The 23,307-nt window shown below is 48.2% G+C and overlaps 1 protein-coding gene across 6 annotated transcripts in view; it reads right to left on the bottom strand.

Annotated features, from left to right (window-relative positions):
* FMNL2 (formin like 2) overlaps positions 1-23,307 on the bottom strand; it is a 145,392-nt gene that overhangs the window by 35,954 nt on the left and 86,131 nt on the right. For 5 of the 6 annotated variants that reach the window (XM_054209189.1, XM_054209191.1, XM_054209190.1 and 2 more), the window contains exons 4-9: positions 22,555-22,631; positions 21,450-21,533; positions 19,397-19,549; positions 8,968-9,076; positions 8,782-8,858; positions 6,330-6,423 (exon numbers count right to left, since the gene is read on the bottom strand). In XM_054209189.1, coding sequence (XP_054065164.1) covers positions 6,330-6,423; positions 8,782-8,858; positions 8,968-9,076; positions 19,397-19,549; positions 21,450-21,533; positions 22,555-22,631 — 594 coding nt within the window. Of the gene's footprint in view, positions 1-6,329; positions 6,424-8,781; positions 8,859-8,967; positions 9,077-17,841; positions 17,962-19,396; positions 19,550-21,449; positions 21,534-22,554; positions 22,632-23,307 lie in introns of all 6 variants that reach the window. The other variant, XM_054209192.1, reaches the window with a different exon arrangement.

The following is a 23,307-nucleotide window of genomic DNA, read 5'->3' on the forward strand; positions in this document are numbered from 1 at the left end:
AGAGAAAAACGCACCCTGAGTTTAAAACCTACTCTTGAGCCAAGGGATGGCTTTGCCGAGGTGGGAGCGGGAGCCCGACAGGCTGTGATTGCGCAGGGAGACACCATGCCGCTGCGGTCCAGCCTCTGGGGAGTCCCCACCAGCCCTGCAGACAGGGACAGCCCGTGATCCTTATCCCGTAACACACATCAGCAGTGGAGTTCAGCACTTTGCAATCTCCCTGTTGAATATCTTGCTACATTTAAAATTTATTTCCCAATTCAAAGCGCCAGCCACACGGAAAGCTGAATTTTCCCACGTGCTGTTTCACACCTCCTGGAGGAAGACCTGGCAGGGTGCAGGTGACCCAAACTACAGCTGCCCTCAGGGTGGAAAGCGCTTGGTTTCCAACCTGCTGAAGACGTCTTTACCCCGCCATAGAAATCTTGACATGAGAATAGCAGGCTTCGTTATCCCATTGCTCTTCTTCTCAGCTCTGTAAGACCTTCTTCATCTTCCAACCAGCATCAACTGCAGCAAAACATTTCCTACGCGATTCACTCCCGGCACACAAGTACATTAGAAGTACCTGGCCAATGGCACTGATGATGGGTGGTGAGCCCCTGGCCCAGGTTGCCCAGAGAAGCTGTGGCTGCCCCATCCCTGGAGGGGTTCAAGGCCAGGTTGGACGGGGCTTGGAGCAACCTGGGCTGGTGGGAGGTGTCCCTGCCCAGGGCAGGGGGTGCCACTGGGTGGGCTTTAACGTCCCTTCCCACCCAAACCATTCTACAATTCTATGATTAAAAGATCTTCCCAATCTGTAGAATCTCGTCAACATGAAAACATCCTTCCTTGACAAGGCAGCAATGAATGAAAGCATTTTGATTACAGCAAGATGTCAGAGAAATGACAGAGAGCGATCGCAACTCTGCAATGATGCTCCTTTTGGGTCCCAGGTGAGGTACCACCGCACGGGCTATGCTGTGGTACCTCACAGCCGCATCACTGGCTCCACGCCAGGTCTATGCCAAGGGAGCTGAAGTGTGTCAGAAGAGCAGAAGTGTGCCAGCAGCCACACACTTGCACCATTTCTGATGGCCACGGTGATTCACCAGGACATCGATACATCTAAGCTCCAGTGCAACACGCCTTTGCAAATTCAAAACAGCATTTCCAGGAAACAGTAAGGGGAGTAAGCAATGAAATAACGGTAAAACAAAGCTTTACTTTTGGCAGTAAAAGACAGCAGCTTAATTCTCTGTATACCCACACATGCAGTCACACTATTAAAATGAGCTAACTACTCTGAATAAGCATTAGGAAAATATATCTTGTTTTCCAACAGCGCGCTCAGCCTGCTTCAACTTAAACGGGGCACAACCTCTCAGCATCTGGTCTGCGACCCTCAGAGCTCCTCCAAAGCTGTCTCACGGCTAACTCCGCTCTCCTTTCCTTCCCTGCCATTCTGCTGAAGTGCATTTGCTCGTCCTGCAACACAAATCCCAGGCAACTTGGATAAAACCATGTAGCCTGTTCTCACAAATCCATGGAAACAAGCACAAAGGGCTGGAAACACTGCTAAGGAAGCCCAGTGGAGAGCGGGGACAGGCAGGGGACGCGGCCGTGCCGAAGGGCTCACCCAGCCAAGGCTGCAATATCCCAATCATGCAGCGCTTGCCTTCGGGGCGAGGTGCTGTGAATAAGGTGGCTGCAAACAGCCAGCAACGGGCCAGAAAGTGTCAAATAGACAAGGGAATAGCCAAACACCCCAGCTATTCCCATGGGTTACCTGGGGCACAGTAACTTCAAACTGCTTCCCATAACTACAGCAGAATTCAGTCAAGAATCCCTCAGGAAAAGGAAGTTTTCCAGCTGCAGAGTACAGCTGGCCGGAGCACACCCGGAGCTGCTGGCAAGGGCAAGGGCAAAACCCACCACTGGGGCTGAGCAGCACCTCCAGCACCACCCGACCTGCTCCCGCTCCTCCTGCTCCCAGACCTTCCAGAAGCTGTCTGAGGCCTGATGGCACCAAGAGCAGCTGCAGCCAAACCAAAGCATCTGCTGGTCCTCCTGGCTAGTGCAGCTCCTCACAACCAAGATCTGATCATCCTGCAAGTACAAACTTAGCCAAGCAGCTGAGGCCTATCTTGGCACAGCAAGGGGGGTTGGAACTAGATGATCTTTAAGGTCCCTTCCAACCGGAACCATTCTATGATTTTATGACACAGGGGCTAAGCAGCACCTGGACTTCACAGAATCATAGAATGGGTTGGGTTGGAAGGTTGGCCATCTAGTCCAACCCCCCTGCCCTGGGCAGGGACACCTCCCACCAGCCCAGGTTGCTCCAAGCCCCGTCCAACCTGGCCTTGAACCCCTCCAGGGATGGGGCAGCCACAGCTTCTCTGGGCAACCTGGGCCAGGGGCTCACCGCCCTCACAGCCAACAATTTCTGCCTCACATCTCATCTCAATCTCCCCTCTTGCAGTGTAAAACCCTTCCCCCTCGTCCCATGGCTCCCCTCCCTGCTCCAGAGTCCCTCCCCAGCTTTCCTGGAGCCCCTTGAGGGCCTGGCAGGGGCTGGAAGGTCTCCCTGGAGCCTTCTCTTCTCCAGGCTGAACCCCCCCAGCTCTCTCAGCCTGTCCCCACAGCAGAGGGGCTCCAGCCCTCCCAGCATCTCCGGGGCCTCCTCTGGCCCCGCTCCAACAGCTCTGTGTCTCTCCTGTGCTGAGAACTAAGCTGACTGCAAAAGCAACGAATGTTATCTAAGTAACTTTTTTGAGAAGAGTAACATGGGATGGTGTAAAAATCCATCTTGCCCAGGAACAAGCAGAGACATGGTCTTCACAGTTTAATTTGAACTTTCCTTCCCGCTTAGCCCACATTGAGATGTCATGAAAACGGATGAGCTGAATTTATGCTGGATACTGGGGATGATGTACCCAACGTCTGCACCGGCCTGGAAGGAACCACCAACCCCATAAGGTGTGTGACCATTTGGGGCGTTTCTCTCTGACAGAGCTGGAAGTTGCTGTTCTGTCAATGCTGAAGAGTTCCCAAAACACAGAGCTAGCTGCAGAAAGCAGAGACATGCACCAGGAGAGACTGACCTAAACCATCCCCTGCTCATACTCAACACGCAAACTCCTTCAACAGCACAGAGAACACAAAGGAGAAATACAAAGACGGATGAGAAACTAATACTGGTGTCTCCCTTGAAATTCCCGATTTGTTCTGTACGATACAGACAAGGATTTCATTGTATCCGCTTCCTGACTTTCAGCAAAATTAATAAAAAAGCTTACTCAACAGTTGTACCGCTCAGTGGCCTGAGACGGGGGACTCGCGTTTCCCACCCAAAGCGTGGCAGCGTGAAGCCTGGTTCCCTCAGCTCTCATGAGCCCTGCACAGACCCCTTGCCTTCCCCCCCACCCCTCCCACCCTGCTCCTTCCCTCTCCACATCTCCCTTCCCCAGCAGTAACAACGCTTCTGGATTTTCTTTTCCTCTTGAGTTCTGCTGTATTCAATTCCACCTCACGCTCCTGGTTTGCTGTACCTTCGCGGTGGCTGTGAAACATCCCCGTGTTTCTGCGTTTGGACGTGACCTGTTCAACACGACGTTCGCCCAGTACCGAACAGCGAGCACGGGGCTACGTCTGCCATGCACGCAGCCGAGTGCCCTGCGAAGAGAAACAACCTGCGCACAAGAATCAACGATTTCAGATGAAATAAGGGACAAGAATAATTTTCAGGAGGCAGCTTAACAAAACAAACCACTCTCCATTTGAACATCCTGGGCCCAGCCGGAAGAAGACTGGCCTGTAAAATCATTTTCAAATGAAAAGTCATTTTCAAAGAGAATCCTTGACAAGACTCAGATCAACTGCGGTTTTCCAGCTCAGACCCTGAGAACCAAATTCTGTTCTCATTTACATCCGAGCAAAGCTCAAAGCCTAATGAAATATTTGATGTTCGCCCTGATGTAAATGAGAGCAGAATTTGGTCCGAAATGTCCTGTTTTCCCTACTGCCTTTATTACAGGGTGAGCACTAGGCAGGAGTTCAGGTTTCTTTTGAAGTTATTTTATGGCAAGGAGATAAAGTGGCAGAGATCTAGTTCGACGAGTCTAATCTGTCCTAAATATGCACAGAGTGTCTGATGAAAGAACCACAGAGAAGCTGTGGCAACCCTGCAACACATAGTTACAGAAGCCACACAAATATTATTGAGCTTACAGCAATTTAAATTGGACGTATACTGCTAGAAATCTAACCCTGCGTACTTTACATGTCAGCAACTCAGAGATTTTTAATACACCAGCTGAATGAGTTATAAACATGAAAACTTGAAACCATTACTGAAACCTTGCCCAGGAGGAAACTGGAAAACAACAGCACAGAGCAAGGAAATAAGCAGCTTAATTGGATAAAGAGAAGAAGAGCTAAATGCAGAATTGGGAAAGGTAAAGTGCCCTCCTTGCACACCCCCCTCACCTGCAACACCCCACAGCTCCACTACAGCAAACGACTTGATCAAACAAAAACAGGAATGGAATAAATAAATAACGGCAAACTGAACATGTTCCGTAGGGATTTCTGAGTGTCAGCAGGAGAAAAGAGAGATGACGGAGCACTTGGAAGACAATGCAGGAGCAAAACCTCCACTAAAGCTGTCAGGAAGGTAAGAAAGCAAACGGGACGTTACCCATCCTTCCCTGTGTGATGAGCCCCACAGACCGTCCTGACCAGTGCTGTTTCAGCTGCGGTCATTTGCCCAACGTATCTCTAATCCCTCACACCGTCCTCCCTAATGACTCATATTTCTTCTATAATACAGTAGTAATAAGGCAGAAGAATTTAAGCCTGGAATAATAACATTGTGCTTTGCATGTTTACAGTGCTTTTCCTATTTAAAGCACTTCTCTCGTATTACCCAATTGTTCTTCGTAACAATCTCATCTGCCTTTGCTTCCCTGATTCCTTCATTTCACAAAGGTGCAAATAAAGACAAAGATACCGGCAGCTCGCCCAAGGCCCCAGATGAATATACGAAAGAACCAAACTACAGGTTCCAGTTCTGTGCCTGCGTTACAGACTGCTGACCTTTCCCCAGCTGGAAATGTCATCTTTTATTTCCATATTCTGCCCAGCTCTTCTTGGTGTTACCCAGAAGTCAGGCTTTCTCCACGGTCACACAATACCTCCGGCTTGACTTCCCCACGGCAGAGGAGAAGCCTCGCCAGCAGCCGTGCCATTCCCGTCCCATTCCCATTCCCATTCCCGTTCCCTCCGGCAGCTCTACACACACAACCCGGCTCACACCTCGGACACGTCTGCTCTTGCAGAGCTGAGGTTTCTACAACAGGCCCACGCTGGCGATTGCTTCAAACCTTTTGCTCTGGCTAATGACGAGCACCTCAGAAATACAGTTATTTGTCTACAACATGCAAATATTTCCAGTGGATGTAAATCAGAGATTGCTATCTCTCCACCAGAAATAATTCCCAAAACATAAAACCTAAAAGAAAAGTAACAACTTGGCTTGTTGATCATCTGCATTAACCCACTTACAGCAACAGCAGCACTAAGGAAACACACACTACGTGTTTACACATCGTCCAGTTGGGACTCATCAAGTCTAACGATTTTTGAGCCGGAAAGTCTAGATTCATTTTTTCTTTGATGATAAATCCAGACATATATTCAATACTCAAAATAAACTAGAACGGCAGCTTTCTAGGACCTGATTCCCCCACTGGTGCTTCTGAACCATCATACGATGTTCTCAGAACCACTGTACGCAAACACATGATACGCCTGAACCTACACACCTCTGAAGGACACTGGTTTGCCCCACTTGAGGCAACCAGAACACCTGAATTAATTTCAGCAGTTGGCGTTCCATCACAGAGACTTGATTTTGTAATTTCTTCACAAACAAAACCCCCACTGACAGTAAAGCCAGGAGTTTTGCGTCTCAAGGGCTTGTGTAAATGGCTCTGAAAATGGGAGAACTAATACTCCATTCCTGGCTGTTTCAGAGACAGAACTGGAGTAAAGCTCTCGAGATCTCCATTAGTTTTCCAATTCAGGGACACATCTTGACTGACCAAAAGGTAAAGGGAGTAATTTACACTCTGGATTCACCTTGCTGGGATTACGGCTTTTTTACACAAACACGAAGAAAATGATGACATCAACAGCCTACTTTGCAGCTCAAAGTGGCTTACGGAAAACCTGCCATTTATGGAACATCCTTACTGTAGCAAATTTAGCTGAATGAGAAAGCTCTAGCCAACAGTAAGAGAACTATCGACACGCGCACCACATTCTAATAAAGCAGAATAACATACCTCTTTGAAGTTATCAAATGCAGATAAGATGATTTCATGCCCTCCTCTGACGAGACAAACAGCTGCTAAAAGTTCTAAGACGAGGGCCTTTGTCCTGCGAAGAAAAGAACCGGCACCAGTCAATGACCACCCCGTGCTGAACCGCCTGCTTTCCACCTGTCTGCAAAACGGACGTGGAGACACTGGGAGACGTAGTTTGCATCCCATGTATTTTTAATCTCTTAAAACTAGTAAGCCTGCATGACATGTAATGCTGAGCATCATCTGATCCAGGGAACTGTGACTCTCCCAGGATCGTGCAGTTTTCCCCCACTTTAACAACTTCTCAAAACATGCAAAAATCAAAATCGCAAATTATACTTGGGGAAACTGAAGCAAGCCGATGGCAGTCGCACAGCTGTGGCAAAGGCCGACCTCGCCAGCCCTCGCCAGCTTGCCCTGCCGCAGCGTCCCCCTGCGCAAACCTCACACGAGCCCGGGTCACCGCACCCCAGCCACCACTCACCGGCTGCACCGCAACGCGGCCCCGGGCCTCTCAGCCCAGCCTTTAACCAGTGTGCTTATAATTCAAATCTGTATTTTTTCCTGATACAAATCTGAATTATTTTCTATGATAATTTGTATTATTCATCGCCGTAAAAAAAAAAAAAAAAAAAGACGTGGTTTGGTCAAGCAAATACAGGATGCCTCAGCACGTCTTTTTCCTCTTGAATCAGAAATACGGGCAAGTGATTGACAGCAGTGCTAACACAGGCACATTAACAAGAGAAGACAACAGATTACTGAAAGAAAAGCATGCAACAGAGCCAGTGTAACTCTACGATAAATAATTCCCAGTACTTTCTTACTGGGTTCACATAAGGCAAAAGCACCAACCAGACTCTGGCCAGATGGGCTCTGAGCAGGTATTAAAATCATGCAGACACATATGAAATTAGTCCCATGCTAAAGCATCGACTCAAACCAGATGTTACAGAAAAAGAAATACCTTTTGGCTTTCAAAGTGTCAAGGTTATCTTTGGAAACCAGATAAAATGTTCACTTTCCTAGGAAATTTTAAATGTATCATTTTCAATTCTTACTCATCAATTCATTTTTCTTGCCCCAAGAATAAAATTCAAGCTCTTTCAGACAGCATCAAGGGGTTCTTACTACAGATCTTCCGCAATACCCGCTCCGAGGGCGGGCAGTGACCCGTGACTGCGGGAGAGGGGAGGGCATCTCTGCGCACAGAGCCCAGGGGGATGCCCAGGTCCCCGATGCTGGCCGGAGCTGCCAACACGCCTGGGCTGGCGACGGGGAGAGGACAGCTACGGCTGGGTCGGTGGCATCCGTCTGGGGACAACCAGAGGAGACCAAGTCCCTGCGTCCATCCTCCACCCGCTCCTGCGGCCCTTAGCTCGGCAGTGTGGTGCTCTGGGGACAGGAGCAGCTCTGCAGCATCGCTCAGAGCCGCTGCTTCCCTTTCTGCACGTCTCGGACAACCCTAAGCACCCCAGCCTCTGGCTTCTTCCACGATCACGATGGGGCTAAAGAAAAAAACAATTAGGTTTTGAACAGCACTAAGTTTTGTCTTCAGATTATTTTAGCCACGCTTGAAAGCTTTTCCTTTTTAATAAACAGAAATCTAAATAATACACTTCTTTCACATTGATCACCTGATTTTCCGGCACAGGACACCAAAAAAAAATAAACTTCCCATGTATGTTGTGCCCCGGTTTGCTGACTAAGGGCTAAATAAAAGAAAGGAATGAAGTACCGAGTGCCATCAGGACAAGGTTGCAAGCAGTGCACTGTAAGGCAAGCGGACAGCCTAAGCAAAGGCTATATATATATATATTTATATCTACATACACACATAGTGCTGTTTAGTTTTGTCTCATCCCCTAGTTTTACCTTTCCCTGCAAACCTTGCTATGTCAGATTTGGTTTCGATAGACGTGCAAGAGCTCTGCAGCTCCAGGCTTTGCTGGACACGGCTGCCAGGGTGAGGAGTGTGTGCGGGGAGCGGCGGGGACACAGCCCGGCAGCCAGCAGCTCCCCGCGCCACTACGACGTTATTGCTGGGGCTGACCAGCAACCCGACACAGAGCAAGAACAAAACCCCCTCTCAAAGAAATGCAAACTTAAGGACTCCTCAGAAGACATCTAGTTAAGAAGATTTTCCTACTCCTGAGGAAAATCCCGCGCTAAGCTGCTCGTTATCAGCAAGGTCTTTGCGCGCCGCACTCGAGCCGCAGTGCTCCCGCAGAGAACTTTCAGCTGAAGTCAGTAGAGTGAGAATTAGATGGCAATGGCTCATCAATTTGCACCATAATACAGATTTAATCTGATTCAGAATGAAGTTTGAATTTTCCTACTGGTTTGTGCATAAACATACCCCTGAAAATGCCTCTCCGCGTACTCTTTACTTACCTACTTCTTAAAGTCTCTAAAAGCAAGTGCGGCCTACCTGGGGTTCTTGTTGTTCAAACTTAGTGCAATTTCGTTAACGGCATGTGGATGCGACATGACCATATTGAATCCGTACTGAAAAGAGAAGGGGAAAATATTGTTTCAGTTTTGAGACTGAAATGATTATTTTTAAAATCCAACAACAAAATAGCTGCGTGATCCAAAAGAGTAAAAAGGGAAATACCTGGTAATTCATTATGGCCCGTAAACACATGATGCAGACATGAACGTCATCTTTTTTACTCACTAATCTGGAATTTTTTAGCGTTCTTCGGCTTGGCAAGGTGTTATACCTGCAAAGAAAAACAGTGCTCATCAATCACCAGACTCCTTTTAGGTGGTAAGAAAAAAGGGATGGAAATATCCTTCCTCTGGGTGAAAATCTGTCAGTTCTGCAGAGCAGGTGCCCATCAGAGAACACACATGGGAGTGAGGTGGGGAGAAGGTGACGGGCTGTGACACTGGCGGCGTAGGAAGCCGCAGACGCACGGTCCACGGCTGCCTGGTGGCCACCACTGCCCAGCCAGGGCCAGGTCCGACCATGCCTGCTGGTCACAGCCCTGCCACCCGGCACAGCCGATGCCACCAGCCACGGCAGGACCCATCCGAAGCCAGGCACCTCCATCTCTCGTGGCACGCAACGGGGAGAGAACGATCCGCCCACAAACCAGAGGCATTCCGGATTTTTTTCCATGCACTTTACCCTGCACGAGCAAAGGCACGGACTTTTAATGGATCTGAACATTTGTAGGCATCAGCAAATGTATTAATTCCCACTGCATTTCGTTTAAGAATGGGGCCTCTCTTCTATTCCGCAGCTGAGCTTTCTGAAAGCCCTCCAAACTGTTTGAGGAAAATACAGCCCTTAGGAACCTTCCTCAGAACAGAGGCATTAATTATTTTAATTGTAACCCCTAACTGGTAAATCAACCTTGAATTCAATTAAGTAAGTACACAGAATAAACACAAAGGGAAATCTTTAAATCTGTCATTTCTGCTGCACAGTAAATGAAAACCACGTTTCAGCTCTTCCTGAGATACTGCTTATTTTCTTTAAGAACAAACAGGCTTCGGGAGCTGAGCGCAGGAAACCGGAGACAAGGAGACGGGCTGCCGTGTGAAATACACGTATGTGCTCACGTGTGTGAAGCTGAACAAGCAACGCGCGGACTACCATTACGGTCCAGAAACTCCTTTGGCAGTGAGGCGCGAACTGCTGCAATGGGGCGAGGGTGGCCGTGGCGCTGCCCCGGGACCAGCAGGACCAAGCCCCATCCAAACTTGGGGGGGGGGCTGCGGGGTCCCCCGGCTGTGCCAGGGACACCGGGGGGCTCCGCAAAGCTGTGCAGGCTGCCCCCAGCAGCCCCAGCCGGCTGCAGTGCCGGCAATGCCGACAGGGATGGCAAAGGGTGGTACTTGGGGTTGGAAAAACACATTATTTATTACGCTCCCCCAATTCACAGAGTAAAAACCGCTGGGAGAGAAGGTCCAGGCTGCAGCATCCAGGGATTTGCTCCTGATTTCCACTCTGCAGGTGAGAGCAGAGACCAGAGGGCACGGGCTCGCTGGCTAACGAAACCTCTAGGCAGGCACAGTAATGCTTTTGCGTTTCCAACTATCACACTTGGGCCTGAAAATGGAGGAAGAAAGTATAAAAATCTGCAGACAGGAAGACACAAAGAGAAATAACGTGATGCACGTGCAGTGATGTGCAAATTCTGACATTTCCTATGTAAAGAGCAACTCCTCTGGGGGAGGAAAGAGAAATTCATAGATGAAGCTTGACTGCTGGAGTAAATACAACCTCCAGGAAAAAGGCGGCTGATTCAGGCAACTGCAGCTGGCTCACGCTTGCCACTGCCAGCTTTGCAGCCTGGAGAACACACACGGGAAGGCTTTTCTTCTCTCTGATTCGGGAAACCAACTGCAGTGGGGAAAGCTTCGGGATTACAGCATCCTTAGCTCTCGCTCCAGTCCCTAACCAGGAGTTAAACGAATCCGTACTGGTACCCAGCGATGACTCAAAGCACACGCCAAGGCAGGGGAGAAGGTGAGAGCTTCCAGGGAACACACAGACCTGGGCGTTTCCATCCAAGAACTATCCCAACACTCCAAGAAAGTATGAGTGGCATGGAGACAGTCAATGGGGAACGATCTGTCATTATTTCTCGTAACACAGGAACTATGTGGCGTCACATGTAATTATCAGGTGACAGGATCAAAGCAAACCTGGTAATTTTGGAGGCACTCCTCCACGCAGTGCTCCGGAGAGCGGGACTGCTGCGGAGCCCAGAGCCCGGCATGGGCTCCAAAAGCACTCACAGAGGAAAAAATCCATCTAGAACTGTTAAATGCAAGATGCGGTCCTTAGGTCAGGATGCTTAAATCTACAGAGTGCCGGAAGCAGGAGCACGTACCAGGAGAAACATCACCGGGTATCTGCCTTGCTCGTGCTAAGCAAGTCCTCCAAGCATCTCCCGCTCCAAGTGTCTGCTCCTGGGCAGTGCCAGAGAGGGCTCGGATACGGCTTTGGTGTTCTCACACTGCACCGTTTTCCTCCTTCTCTCCTCTGCAAATTTAGAGCACATTTGGGGGGTTGCCCTATTTATTGCCGATGCTACTGTGCAGTTACTTGTCTAATCCATGCTACTCATTTTGTTTATAAAAGAGGAGTAGCTTTTAAAATCAGCCATTAACATCATTATTATTATTACTATTAGTAATAATAATAGTAGTAAAAATTAATAATAAATACATGAACAAGTAATAACAGACTTGCTTTGTTCTGACTCACTAGCTCACTCTCTGGCACAAAGGACGTACTTGCGCGTTTTCTCACTTTAGATGTACGAATGGAATGGGGATGTACCGAGCGCCGGGCAGCGATCCCAGGGATCCCAGCTCAGTGTCACCCCCGCCGTGGCTGCCTGCGGGACCCCTCCGGCGCGGGCCGAGAGCGGAACAGGCGGCGATCTCCGGAGCGTGGTGCCAAAGCTCCCTGCCCACGGAGAGCCGGCGACTCTCAGGCTTCGGCAATTACTTCCCTTGGCTTTCATTTTCCAGGAGCGCCGAGATGAAAGAAACCCCAAAATTCAAAGCAGAATTCAGTCAAATTGCATTTTCTTTTTTTTTTTTCCCCCCATATATATGAATGCATAAATCAGCTCAGGGCACTCCAGACGGATTTCAGGTTTGCGGGAAACATGACCTAGTTTTGCCGGAGACCAGCGAGCGGTGGGAGCCCGGGAGCTGGGTTTCAGGGAGCAGACCCCGACGAGGGATGCGGGACTGGGACAGGACCAGGCTGCTCCCTGCGCTGCGGGGCTGACCCCAAGGACCCACCAGCCCTTTGGATGGGATGCTGCACCGCACCGCACGCACCTGGAATCTGGGACACTGTCTGGCTGCTCCTGGGGGGAATGGGGACAGCCAGGGAGCCAGCCATGTGTCCCCACGGACGGGCTGACTGCCCACACACAGACCCTACGCTCAGGGACTCGTCTGTCTTCCAAATCTCCGTTCCAGAGACAAAGAAAGCGCAGTTCAACCTTCGACTGGGAGCCCTGCTTTGAATCTGAACTGGGAAGTGTGGAAGCCCTGCCAGCGTTGGCTGGAGAACGTGTCACCACACCGCACTAGCGTGTTTCCATACATTCATTTCACTAAATATGAAAAACACCGCAATAAAAAGATTTAGAAGTCATTTGTAGTCATCCAAAGATCTTTCCTACAATGACGTATCTCAGTTTTAAACTATTAAAGGCTGCATAAATTATTTTCCTTTAAATTTTAAATAAGTAATTAGATCTTTATCATGCCACTGATAGAAGAAAAGAAATCTTCCTCAGTGCATGGTGCATCACCTCCTTACATTTCCGAATGCCTTTAAACATCTGACAGAGCTTTGTCAGCTGTAACAAATGGGAACAAGTCTCCTTAAACCAATAAAAGATGAACATAAAGGCAGAATTTGGCATTTCCAGCCCCTTGGGCAGCGAGGAGAAACAGTATCGGGGAGCAAGGACACCCTGCAATGCCACAGGACCCTGGAGCACGTCAGGTCCATCTTCCTGGGATCCACCACCTGGATGGAGCCTCCCCGGGCTGAGGGATGGTCTCCTCTACACCTCCCACTACCCGCACCCAACCAAACCCGGCTCTGCAGAGCAACGCAGCCAGCAAAGGGAAGGCTTGAGGTGAGAACAATACCCGCCTCTTCTGCAGAGATGGGGAAGACCCACAGAAACCCAACAAGGGCTGCAGACATCCCGTATGGCACCGCCTGCCCGCAGCCAGGAAAACTGGCAAAGGAAGAGGGACCTGCTCTGTTCTCTCCCCAAAAGCCAAGATGACCCTCACCCGTGGGGACGCTGCCCCAGGGCAGGCACACAGCCCCAGCCCCGGGCTGCACGCTCTGCTCTCTGCGGCAGCCCTCCTGCCCTCCCCGCCATCCTGCACATCGTTAATTGTTAATCAGTGATACCACCAGCGATACGCAGAGCCCGCACCCTCCGGCTCGCAGAGCTTCCACAAGCGTTAGTTTAGCATTAGGCTGAGGAACGGGTATGGAATATGCAATCGAGAGCTGCAGTGCAGAGAAAATATCTCTAGCGCAGATGGGATTCTGCCCTAGATTTAGATCGCTTCCCTTCAACAGATGCAAATTTCTTCACACAGACACGAATGCCAAGAATTAATGAGGATTTTTTGTACAGAAACTCTTTTACGACGACTCTGCACACTGGAACTAAGGCTCATGAAGCTTTCTCTGCATTAGTGGCAACTGCAACGACCCCTGATGTTATTTGTTTCCTTCCTAAAGGCAGGGCAGCCTGGCGGTATCTCCAACACCTCCCTTTACGCGACATGAGCCAAACCAGGGTGGATGATCTTCTTTTGCCTTTATTTCATTTCTTGTTACTAAACATTAGGCTGATCCGAGCATCTGGATGAATTGTTGGGTTTGATTTCCTGTCTGCTGCAGGTCAAAGATTATGTCACCACGAGTATATTTATCCTGGTAATTAAATTCAGATGGTTCCTCTTTTATTTCCTCTGCCCCGCCTTTAAAGAACTATAAAACCTTACTTCTGAAAAAAAAGCAGAAACAGCAAACCTGACGGCGTGCAAGCTCCTGCAGCGTGTAACGCTGTCCTCCTGCCAGCCACCGGCGGTGGGTGCGGGATGTCACACCTGGGAGGGAGCCGCTCCACAGCCGCGTGCCTTTGCTGCTGGAGGCCACCGTTAAGAGAGAGCCTAAATCTGTGCTGAAATGCACGGTACGGTTTAAGGTTCTGTTCCTCGCCCAGATCTAACAGAAGTACACTTCTGTTCAAGAATAGCTCATTCATCATTTTTACTCAGTTTGTTAACAATTTAGTTAATTTAGTGCTTGTAAAGTTTCTGCCATGATGTCTCTGGAGACCAGGTTGTGCTTTTACCCGCCAGCCTCCTACAGAAAGGCGAGAAGGACCGTTCAGCCCAGCCAGCCTGAAGAAAGTGATTTTCTGTTAATTTCTACACTTCTCCTGCCTCTGTGTCCACGTTACTTTGTTAAGGTGACCAGCCAGAACTGCTGAAGATGTCCAGCGTGTCCTGGACTCACCCAGCACTTTGTACAACCGCAAGCGAGAGAACGCAACACGCAAGGGCGTCTCCTGGTGCAAAACAGCTCACGCTTACACTGAAGACCCACAGATGGGTAATTAAAACACCTATGCAACAAACCGAGATACTTAAAGTAAATAAAAGCCCTTTCCATCATGGTAAGTGAGCACAAATCTCAATACAAACTCCTGCCATCTCTACCAACTTCAATGGAAGGACTTTCATGCTGGAAAGGTGGACACATGCCCAGTGGTGTAGACTTCTAATGCACCCGGTTAATAATGAATACAAGTTATAGCCAGTTTCTCCTATCATTTTTGTCTTATTCTCTGCTAAAGAATATCATGCCCTCATGTGCCTAGACTGGCTCCCTCAGAGTAGGAGCAATGCGAGCAGAGGACAGCCCAGGGTGGACCTCACCACCCCCCTGGCTGCTCGCCCAGCTCTGTGTGGGCTGGGACTCCTGGTTTTCATTGGGGTTTGGTGGTTTTCGGATTGCATTTCTGCAATTTTGTTTTTCTCGGTTTGGAGGTGGTGGTGTTTGTATTACGAGTGTCCTTCTAACAACAGAAAGGGACTTTGGAAGAGGAAGGTCTTGGCACCTCCTACAAACTTTGGATTTCTCTGATCTTCTCTTAGAGCAAGGTACAAGCTGGGTCTGCTGGGCGTGGGGACCCTGAACTTGCACCCTGTTGCAGGGGATGAGACCCAGAGAGGGAAAGACCATGAGCCTGTGCTCAGTGGTGGCCCTCACAAGCACTAAAACCAGTGAGGTGCAATCAGCTCCTCTGCTCATGAAAGGGCAAAAATATCTGCCCTGGGCAAGCCAGAGTAGATAGCCGTGCTGCCTAAAAATGTCTCCTCTCTGCCACTTCAAACAGGGATGACAAAGCTGGTTTGTGCCACAAATGTAAAGAAAATAAACCATAGAATCCTAGAATGGTTCGGGTTGGAAGGGACCTTAAAGCCCACCCAGTGCCACCCCCTGCCCTGGGCAGGGACACCTCCCACCAGCCCAGGTTGCTCCAAGCCCCGTCCAACCTGGCCTTGAACCCCTCCAGGGATGGGGCAGCCACAGCTTCCCTGGGCAAGTGACTCTGAGCCTGCTGGGTTTGTCTTCATCTAAAAGAATCTGGGAAAATTATTAATCCAGAAAGCTGGGGAGATCTTTGATGCTTAAAGAAGGTGAAAAAAAGAAATGTAAACAGTCTGGTTTGCACATCCCACCTAACTTCCAGCAAGGGAAGGAGCGTGTTTCTTCACCTCTGCAGGCACAGACGGGTGCTGTAGGGGATTCTCCTCCAGTTTGACCAGGACAGTTACCGACAGACACCCCACACCACCACCAAGCAGGCAACATAAAAAGGGGGGGCACGCTGCCTCGGAGGTACCCTCAGCTGCCAGAGACACCACTGCCTGACCAACACCTCCCAGCCCTGTAAAAATCGTGGTCTTCAAAGCAGAGAAACCACAAGAATCACAAGACTGACAACTGACCGCTCAAAAATACGCTCTGTTAAATTGGCAGGGACCTGACAAACATTGTGACGACAAAGTCAGCAGGTCCCCGCGCAGTGGAAGTGTTAATGGTGAAGCCCAATTCACTGCAGCCCAAGCAGCGGTGCCAAATTTGAGTCCAATTACTGCATGCATTCAAAGCCCATTTATGGATTTAGGATACATTTGCCTGGATCACTCACTCATTACGGGCTCCACAGATTTTGAAGAAAGAAATGAAGTTTCTCAGTTCAAGCCACATGAAAATTGAAGTATTTGTCTCGGAAGGGAATTTCTAATGGGCTGCGACATTACAAAGTCTGCATTAATATTTATCTGACAGGAGAGCATGACTCTCATGTGAAAGTAATGCTCTTCCCCCCCCCAAAAAGCAGCAATAAAATCCCCGAAAGGTTCATCCCCATTTTTATCCTCCTGCCCTCATTTTGGTGTTTGCTTCCCAAATCCCTGTGTCTCCTCTTGAAAAAAAAAAACCACCTCGCAGTTGCCAAGGAAACCCAGCGAGCGGGGAATTGGCAGGGTTCAGCACTACTAAAAAGAGCCCTGGGAAGCCGGTTGAAGTCACAATTAGCAATGGATAGCCTCAGCCACGCAAACGAACAGAGAGCGTCTCCGTGCCCACGTCACCGTCGGGTGAATTCTCACCGCTGGTGGCTGCAAGGGACCGCTCACCACGATGGAGCCGCACCGTTCGAAGGGTCTAACTACCTCCTAGCGTTGCTTTTCCTTAGCTCCTCTTCTTTTCCTATAATTAATTAAATGTGTAGAGCCCGCATCAGCTGGGACCAAGCAGGGTCCCGAGGGCTACAGCAGGTTTACAGCTGTTGAACCCTGTTGAGGACAAGCGGGAGAGGTGGTGCCACGATGCTGCCAAACAGGCACCAAAAATGAGGAAAAAAAACGGTGTTAAAGCTGGCAGGGAACATTGTCTCCCCAAATCTTCTTGCTGTTTTAATAAAGAGGATTCCGGGCCAAATCCGTTCTCATTTTTCATACTGCTATGGCGTAGCAGGAATGAGCCCAGCTCCTGAATTTTAAATTACCCTGTTAAGATTGTCAGCCTTCTCCTTTTTCATCCAAAGGGGGAGGACCGCTTCTTCCTCCCTCTCCATTTTAATGGCTTTTATAACAAAGACAGAAGAGGAGCTTACACACAGAAGTTATGGCCTGGACTCTGCAGGTCCCAGACACGTCGTCTACCCAGTGATGGGGCAGAAACCTCCTGGTTTTGACCAGAAACACCATCCCGCACACCCTCCTCATTCAGTGCGCACCCAGCTCGTTCTCAGGAAAAGACTCTGTTGCGGTTAATCAATATTTACTAATTATACTTAAAAACTTCCCACCTAGTTTTTGCTTTTACTGGTATTGAAAAAGTACACATTTTAAAACGCAGATTTTTTTTTTTTTTTTTAAATGAAACACAACCCAAAGACGCTAATTCCATGTAAATGTTGGACAGCCCATGCCCAAGCTGCCCCGGTGCGTAGATGGCTCTGCAGGCAGGAGGGGGCACTTGGCTGAAAAACACTGCATGAGGTCACGTTTCTGTGCCGGTTTGGGATCTGAGTGAAGTCTCTATTTGTAAAAAAGATGAAATAACATGGGCAATGGCTAAGGGCTCTAGGTTTTAGGTACGAATCTAATAATACCACTTGCAATATGATACAGAAAACTGGTATCTTGTTTCAAAGTAAACCACTTTTTTTTTTTTTTTCTTTAGAAAACCCCACTCTACGGAAGCAAACTACACTTTGAATTTATAATGTGATAACCACACGTTTTGGAGGCTGAAAACTCCCCCTGATGCTCAGGCAGTGGCTTTCCCAAGACGTACGATTACCAGATTATAAGGCATGGGGAGCAGCGCTGGGCGGGCGCTCCCATGCCCTGCGCAGCCCGCGCTGCGCCCAACCTTCCTCCTGGGACTTACGGGGTTTTCCGGCTCGAAGCCTCATCAGCAGAGCGCAAAGTGAAGCCGCTCCAGAGGCAGTTGGCTGAAAAGCAGCTCTGGCAGCGTTTGAACTGAAGTTGCTCAGGCAGAGAAACCAATCTGATGGTACGTGAAAGGCGGGTGAGAGCAGAGGAGGGAAGGATGCGAGAGAGGGAATCGGAGGAGAGTGTTTGGAAGACGAAGGGGAATGAAGGATGCAAGGAAGGAGACATTCAAATGTGAAAGGGAAAGGAATAAAGGGGAATGTGAGAAAGAAAAAAGGATGGAAGGAAATGAAGAGAAAAAATGTAAGAGCCATGTAACGTATACCTGAGTTACGCATTTCTAGTGTAACTAATCACAAACATGCCTCCCAAAGACAGAGCAGAACCAGACCTCCTCCTGCAACCACAAGGCTCTGCCACCTCTCTGTCATAGTAATTAAAGATCAAAGAAAACCGAAACCACTAAGAACACCTTTGCAACATTAAAAAACAGAATAAATCAACTGGTCAAGTGATTTTGCTGGACTCCACAGCCTGTATCTCTTTACCAGAAGCGTGTGTCTGTCTCCTCTCCGCTCCTGACGTCTGTGAACTACATCCTGCAGGCGTCCCACCCGCCGCAGCTCGGGCTGGAGGCGGCAGGCCCTCACTTCACAGGAACTAAAGGGCCAACATTACCATCCACTGACGAACCAGAACTGAACCTCAACTGGAAGATGGAGGAAAAAGCTGCAAGTCCTCACTGGCTCCACCTATTCTGGACTCCTTTATGCTCACAGCACTATGTGACAAAACGCCAGAAAAGCCAAAAAAAGTCAAAAAGCGTATGAGTAAATGCTATTCAGCGCTCTGAGCTGCAGCCCTAGGAAACAGCACTACGAGGTTAAAGTTTAGTTTAGTTTTAGTTTAGTATGTTTTATAATAGTGAAGCATTGAAGGAATGTAACAGAGTCGACTGCCATTCAGTCTTGGGAAGTGATCCTGCCTTTTCCACAAACTCAAAAAAAAAACAGCATTTGGAAAGAGAGACTCCATAGCAAAGCCCAGGGTTATGCTGGACTTAACAGCAAGTTTGAAGGATGGAAGTGGCTTTAAAGAAAAAAAAAAAAGTCTTGTTCATAGCAGCATGGAAGGAATGTGCTGCTAGAAGAGCCCTTTTTGGACGAGACACCAGATCGGAGCTCCAGGCTGGCTGGGTCCATGGAAATCTTGAGATACTCTTTGGAGAAGAGGAATTGCTTCCTCTGTGCAAGCCACATTGTACCTGCTGGGAATGTGTTGTGCATCTTTAGATCATTCTGCCGCTGGAAACGGAGGCAGAGTTAGTCTTGCCTCTTCCTCCCCTGCTGTAACGCTGCCCCGTGTTCCTAGCTTAGCACTTCTTTCCACCCCAAAACTGTCACTACAATGACGCGTTTCCTATATATGTCAAGCCTATACTGTGGAAAGAGGGAAGATGAAAAATATTCTAATTGGAAAAACCATACTGACTCTTCTCACCCGGGCACTCGCTGTTTGTAGGTCACCCCCGGCCCGATTCAACGCCTTACCGTAAAGTGGAGTGTCTGCCCGAGCGGGAAATGCTGTTGCCAACTGGGGAGGGCAAATTACTGCCCCTGTGCAGGTCCTCAATAGATCGGCTCCAAGGTTTGGACTTGTCCATCGAGTTTTCCACATTGTTCTCCAAATTTTCGAAGTCAAACCTGAAAGGAAACAGAAATTCCAGCACCGGGTCAGGCAGAAGAGATGCACACGGTGTTCTCCTTTCTGTTTGACTTCTGCAGATCTGAGCGGGTCCCAAAAGCTTACAAAAAGAAAAGGAAGGGATCGACGTGGGCTCACCTCCCCTCGGCTGCAATTCAGCGCCAGCTCCAAATGCACAGTGCGGCAAATTTGGAGCTTGACAAAGGGAGCAGCTAACCACACAGGCAGACCGTTCCAGAAGGATCGAACAGCTACGTATCCTTCTGCTTCAACGGAAAACAAACACAACACTGGCTGCTCTGCTGACGAAAAACCCTGCCTTGAAGGAAAGGGGAGGAATGCTTAAAGCCGTCTCCATTTGATTTCAATAAATCAATACTTTGTGCAAGTACTAGCGCAGTTTCCTCCATCGATACGTGAGCGAGCATTTACACTGCCTTGTTGGCCCTCACGGATCTCCCAGCATATGTCCTGTATTACCATAATCGTTACACATTTTCTTTGATTTCTGACTCGTTGCCCATTGTACTGCTATTTCAAGCAAAAATTGCTTGTTCCCCTTACAGCGTTTGAGGTTATTACTCATGCTTACCACGTTAGAGAGGGGAAAAACCCAGCATGCTCACTTGCGTACATTTGTATAATTTTAGGAAGAAAGTCTTTATACAAACACTTCTTTTTGCTACGCACAGTTTTTTCCAGTGTTAGGAACATTCTAAAACATATAATTTTCCTTCATTAATTTTATTGCAACCCCACCAAAAATCTCTTTTCTGTGCAATGATATATATATACATCTGATGGCATCTTTTCTAAAACTGAAGTATCAACTCTCCTCAGCTCGAGTTCCTAACTACAACAGGATCTTTAACCTACAATTTTATACAAAAACCTACTGCTACAGTATCCTGAAGTGAAAGTCTGTGGATATACAAAAACAGATCCTCCGCTGAAGAACTATTTCAAATCGTGTGATATAATGACTAATGAAAGCGTGTTTGTTTCACAATCTGTTTTAACAGTCATTAATTTCATCAGACTTAATAATCATTAATAATTTAATGATTTCCTACCTAAATGGCTGCATCTGACTCCCAGCTAACCAGCTGTCGGAACTGCAAGAGCTTGTTCCACAGGCTTCCCGACTTGCAAAATCACCTTGAAATTCCCTGTCCCGCAGCGCATCTCCTGCGCAGGATGCCGACGGCTTTGCTCGCCGGGAGCCTTGTGAGAAGTGGTTCGTGCGGGGATGTTGCTTTGAGCACGGTGGACACTAGTGTAATTCTTTGGGGTCGGGTACTCATTGCAAAACTCTTTGTAAGGATGCCTGCATGCTTCCACACATTTGGTGGATGTTTTTGCCCTGTACCTCTAGGACGGTCAGAGGCCAAAGCTAAAAAATTAGATGTAGAATCACAGAATCGCCTGGGTTGGAAGGGACCTTTCAGATCATCGAGTCCAAACATCAACCTAACTCTGACAAAACCCATCACTAAACCATATCGCTAAGCACCACGTCTGCCCGGCTTTTAAATCCCTTCAGGGATGGTGCCTCAACCACTTCCCTGGGCAGCCTGTTCCAGTGTTTGATCACCCTTTCAGTGTAAAAATTTTTCGTAATATCCATCCTAAACCTCCCCTAGCGCACCTTGAGGCTGTTTCCTCTCAAGGCCTTAAACTTTGGCTTTTTTTTTTCTCTGCAACATGTTACGATCCACTAGTTTTGGACTAAGGTTACCATTCTCTCTGCTCTAAGTGGGTAGGGTGCTGTACCCAGCAGGAAAGCTCTGCTACAGGGAACGCTGAGCATCCGACGCGGTACTTCCCTCCTGCTCGGCAGCGACGCAGGATTCCGCTTTGCCCTGCAAGCCCAGAGAGCACCAGACAGGTCTCACTTACGTGACTGCATACTGCGCGAAGGACAAGTACTCCACCAGAACATCCAGGCCTTTGTTTTCCTCGTTCAGGAACTCCCGCACCCATCTGTTAGAAAAATCATTAGACATCAGAGCATTTCACAGGCTTTGGGCAGTTACTGGAATCCTGGTCAGATAAACTAGAGACTGAGCCATTCCGGGAAAGGCAGGACTGCTGAGCTAACTTTGCTTTCTCACTCAGGAAAAGAGGACCTTTAAACAATGCCATTTATTATTTAGAGGACTTCAAAATAGAGTCCTTCAGAGGACTTTACAAATGTACTGAAACAAGCCTTTTTGCAGCACTATGATAGGAAAAATATTATATTAAAAAAAAAAAGCATAAAAACCCCTAAGCACACTCTGCATTGCTCCGAAACTAGACGTTTGTTCTTCTAAGTACGAAGCTCTGGAGCTGGTAAGTGCCTTTCCTAGCACAGCCCCACTTTCCTCAAAATAAGAGCAGCACCCGAGAAAATTGATGTAATTGAGGCGGACACGCAGTGTGGTCATGGAACAAAACACTGAAGAAACCTTCCTGGCTAATGTACCTGCGCTGAACCGGGTTCTGGTGCCAAGACCCGAAGCAGAGCGGTGAGACCGGTGGAAAGGTGGATGGGAATGGCATGTTCCATGTTTTAATTTTGTTATTTGAGAGGAATTTTGTGTTTTGTAGAAGTAAAATACCGGGGATATTACTCACAGCCAGGCTTCATGAACTGCATCATGTTAAAGCTGTAAAACAGCATGGGGTTTTTTTATATATCTATTTATAGCTGCAATACTATTACTATTCTAGACACAATCATGCTCACTCCTGCTCTGACTGACTTAGGGTGAGCAGAATTTGACTGCAATCTCTTCGCAGCCCGCACAGAGATGTGGATGAACCCTATCATGAAAGGATTAAAGCTGAATTATTCTCCTGAGATGCCCGGCTATCGCTTAACTGAGCCCTTCAGGCTTTAACGATCAATCAAGTGGTATCACTGCTTGACATGCAAAGAGATATTTTCTCAAAGGCACCCATCAGTCGTTGTAAGAAAAAAAAAAAAAGTCTTAGACCAGAAGTCATCAAAATTTCTTACCCGATGTGATTTGTTCTTAAAGAAATTTCCAGTTCTCGGAGCACTTGAGTAGACTCTTGGACTCGTCTTCTGAATTTCTGTAATTGAGTGAGCAGGCAAAAATAACAATTAGACTCGTGTGATGCTATTAAAAATATAAACATCTCACACAGTGCAGAATGAATAAATAAAACACTAAGGTAAACTGAGAACCCTTCTAAATCCTGAGGAATGCAATAACAATAGTTCAGCAGTCAACAAAAACAAACTCAGACAAATAACTTCTGTTCCCAGGCACATTTTTTGAGTTTCCAGGATTAGGAAAATTAAACGCCTGTAGATAAACAGGCATTTCTTTACAATACAAGCCTTCTTTTAGTATCAAACTCTCCTTTGAGAACTACAGCATTTGGGCTTCACTCTCAGCCTGGTGCTTCAATCTCGCTGTCACGACTTCACACCCACACCGAAAAACCTGCCGTGATTTCTATATAATTACCAAATCTGTGCGTGTGTGTGCCAATAATGAAATACACGTGTGCTGCCATCTGCACGCTTTAACAATTTGTGCACGCTAAACTGTATCTGCAAAATTAGATGCTGGGAAAAGGCCGTAAAACGTCAAGAAGTCAAACGCTGGGCTGCAACGCAGCAGAAAGGCGATGAGGTTTTGGGTCGTCTCCCTGTGGGAGGAGAAGGGGCGACCTGGCAAAACCTCCCCAGGAGCCCCGCTTCACTCCACAGCTCAAGCAGGCATCGGTCACGGCAGAAGAC

The sequence above is a fragment of the Rissa tridactyla genome, chromosome 7, assembly GCF_028500815.1.
Source record: "Rissa tridactyla isolate bRisTri1 chromosome 7, bRisTri1.patW.cur.20221130, whole genome shotgun sequence".
Lineage (NCBI taxonomy): Eukaryota > Metazoa > Chordata > Aves > Charadriiformes > Laridae > Rissa > Rissa tridactyla.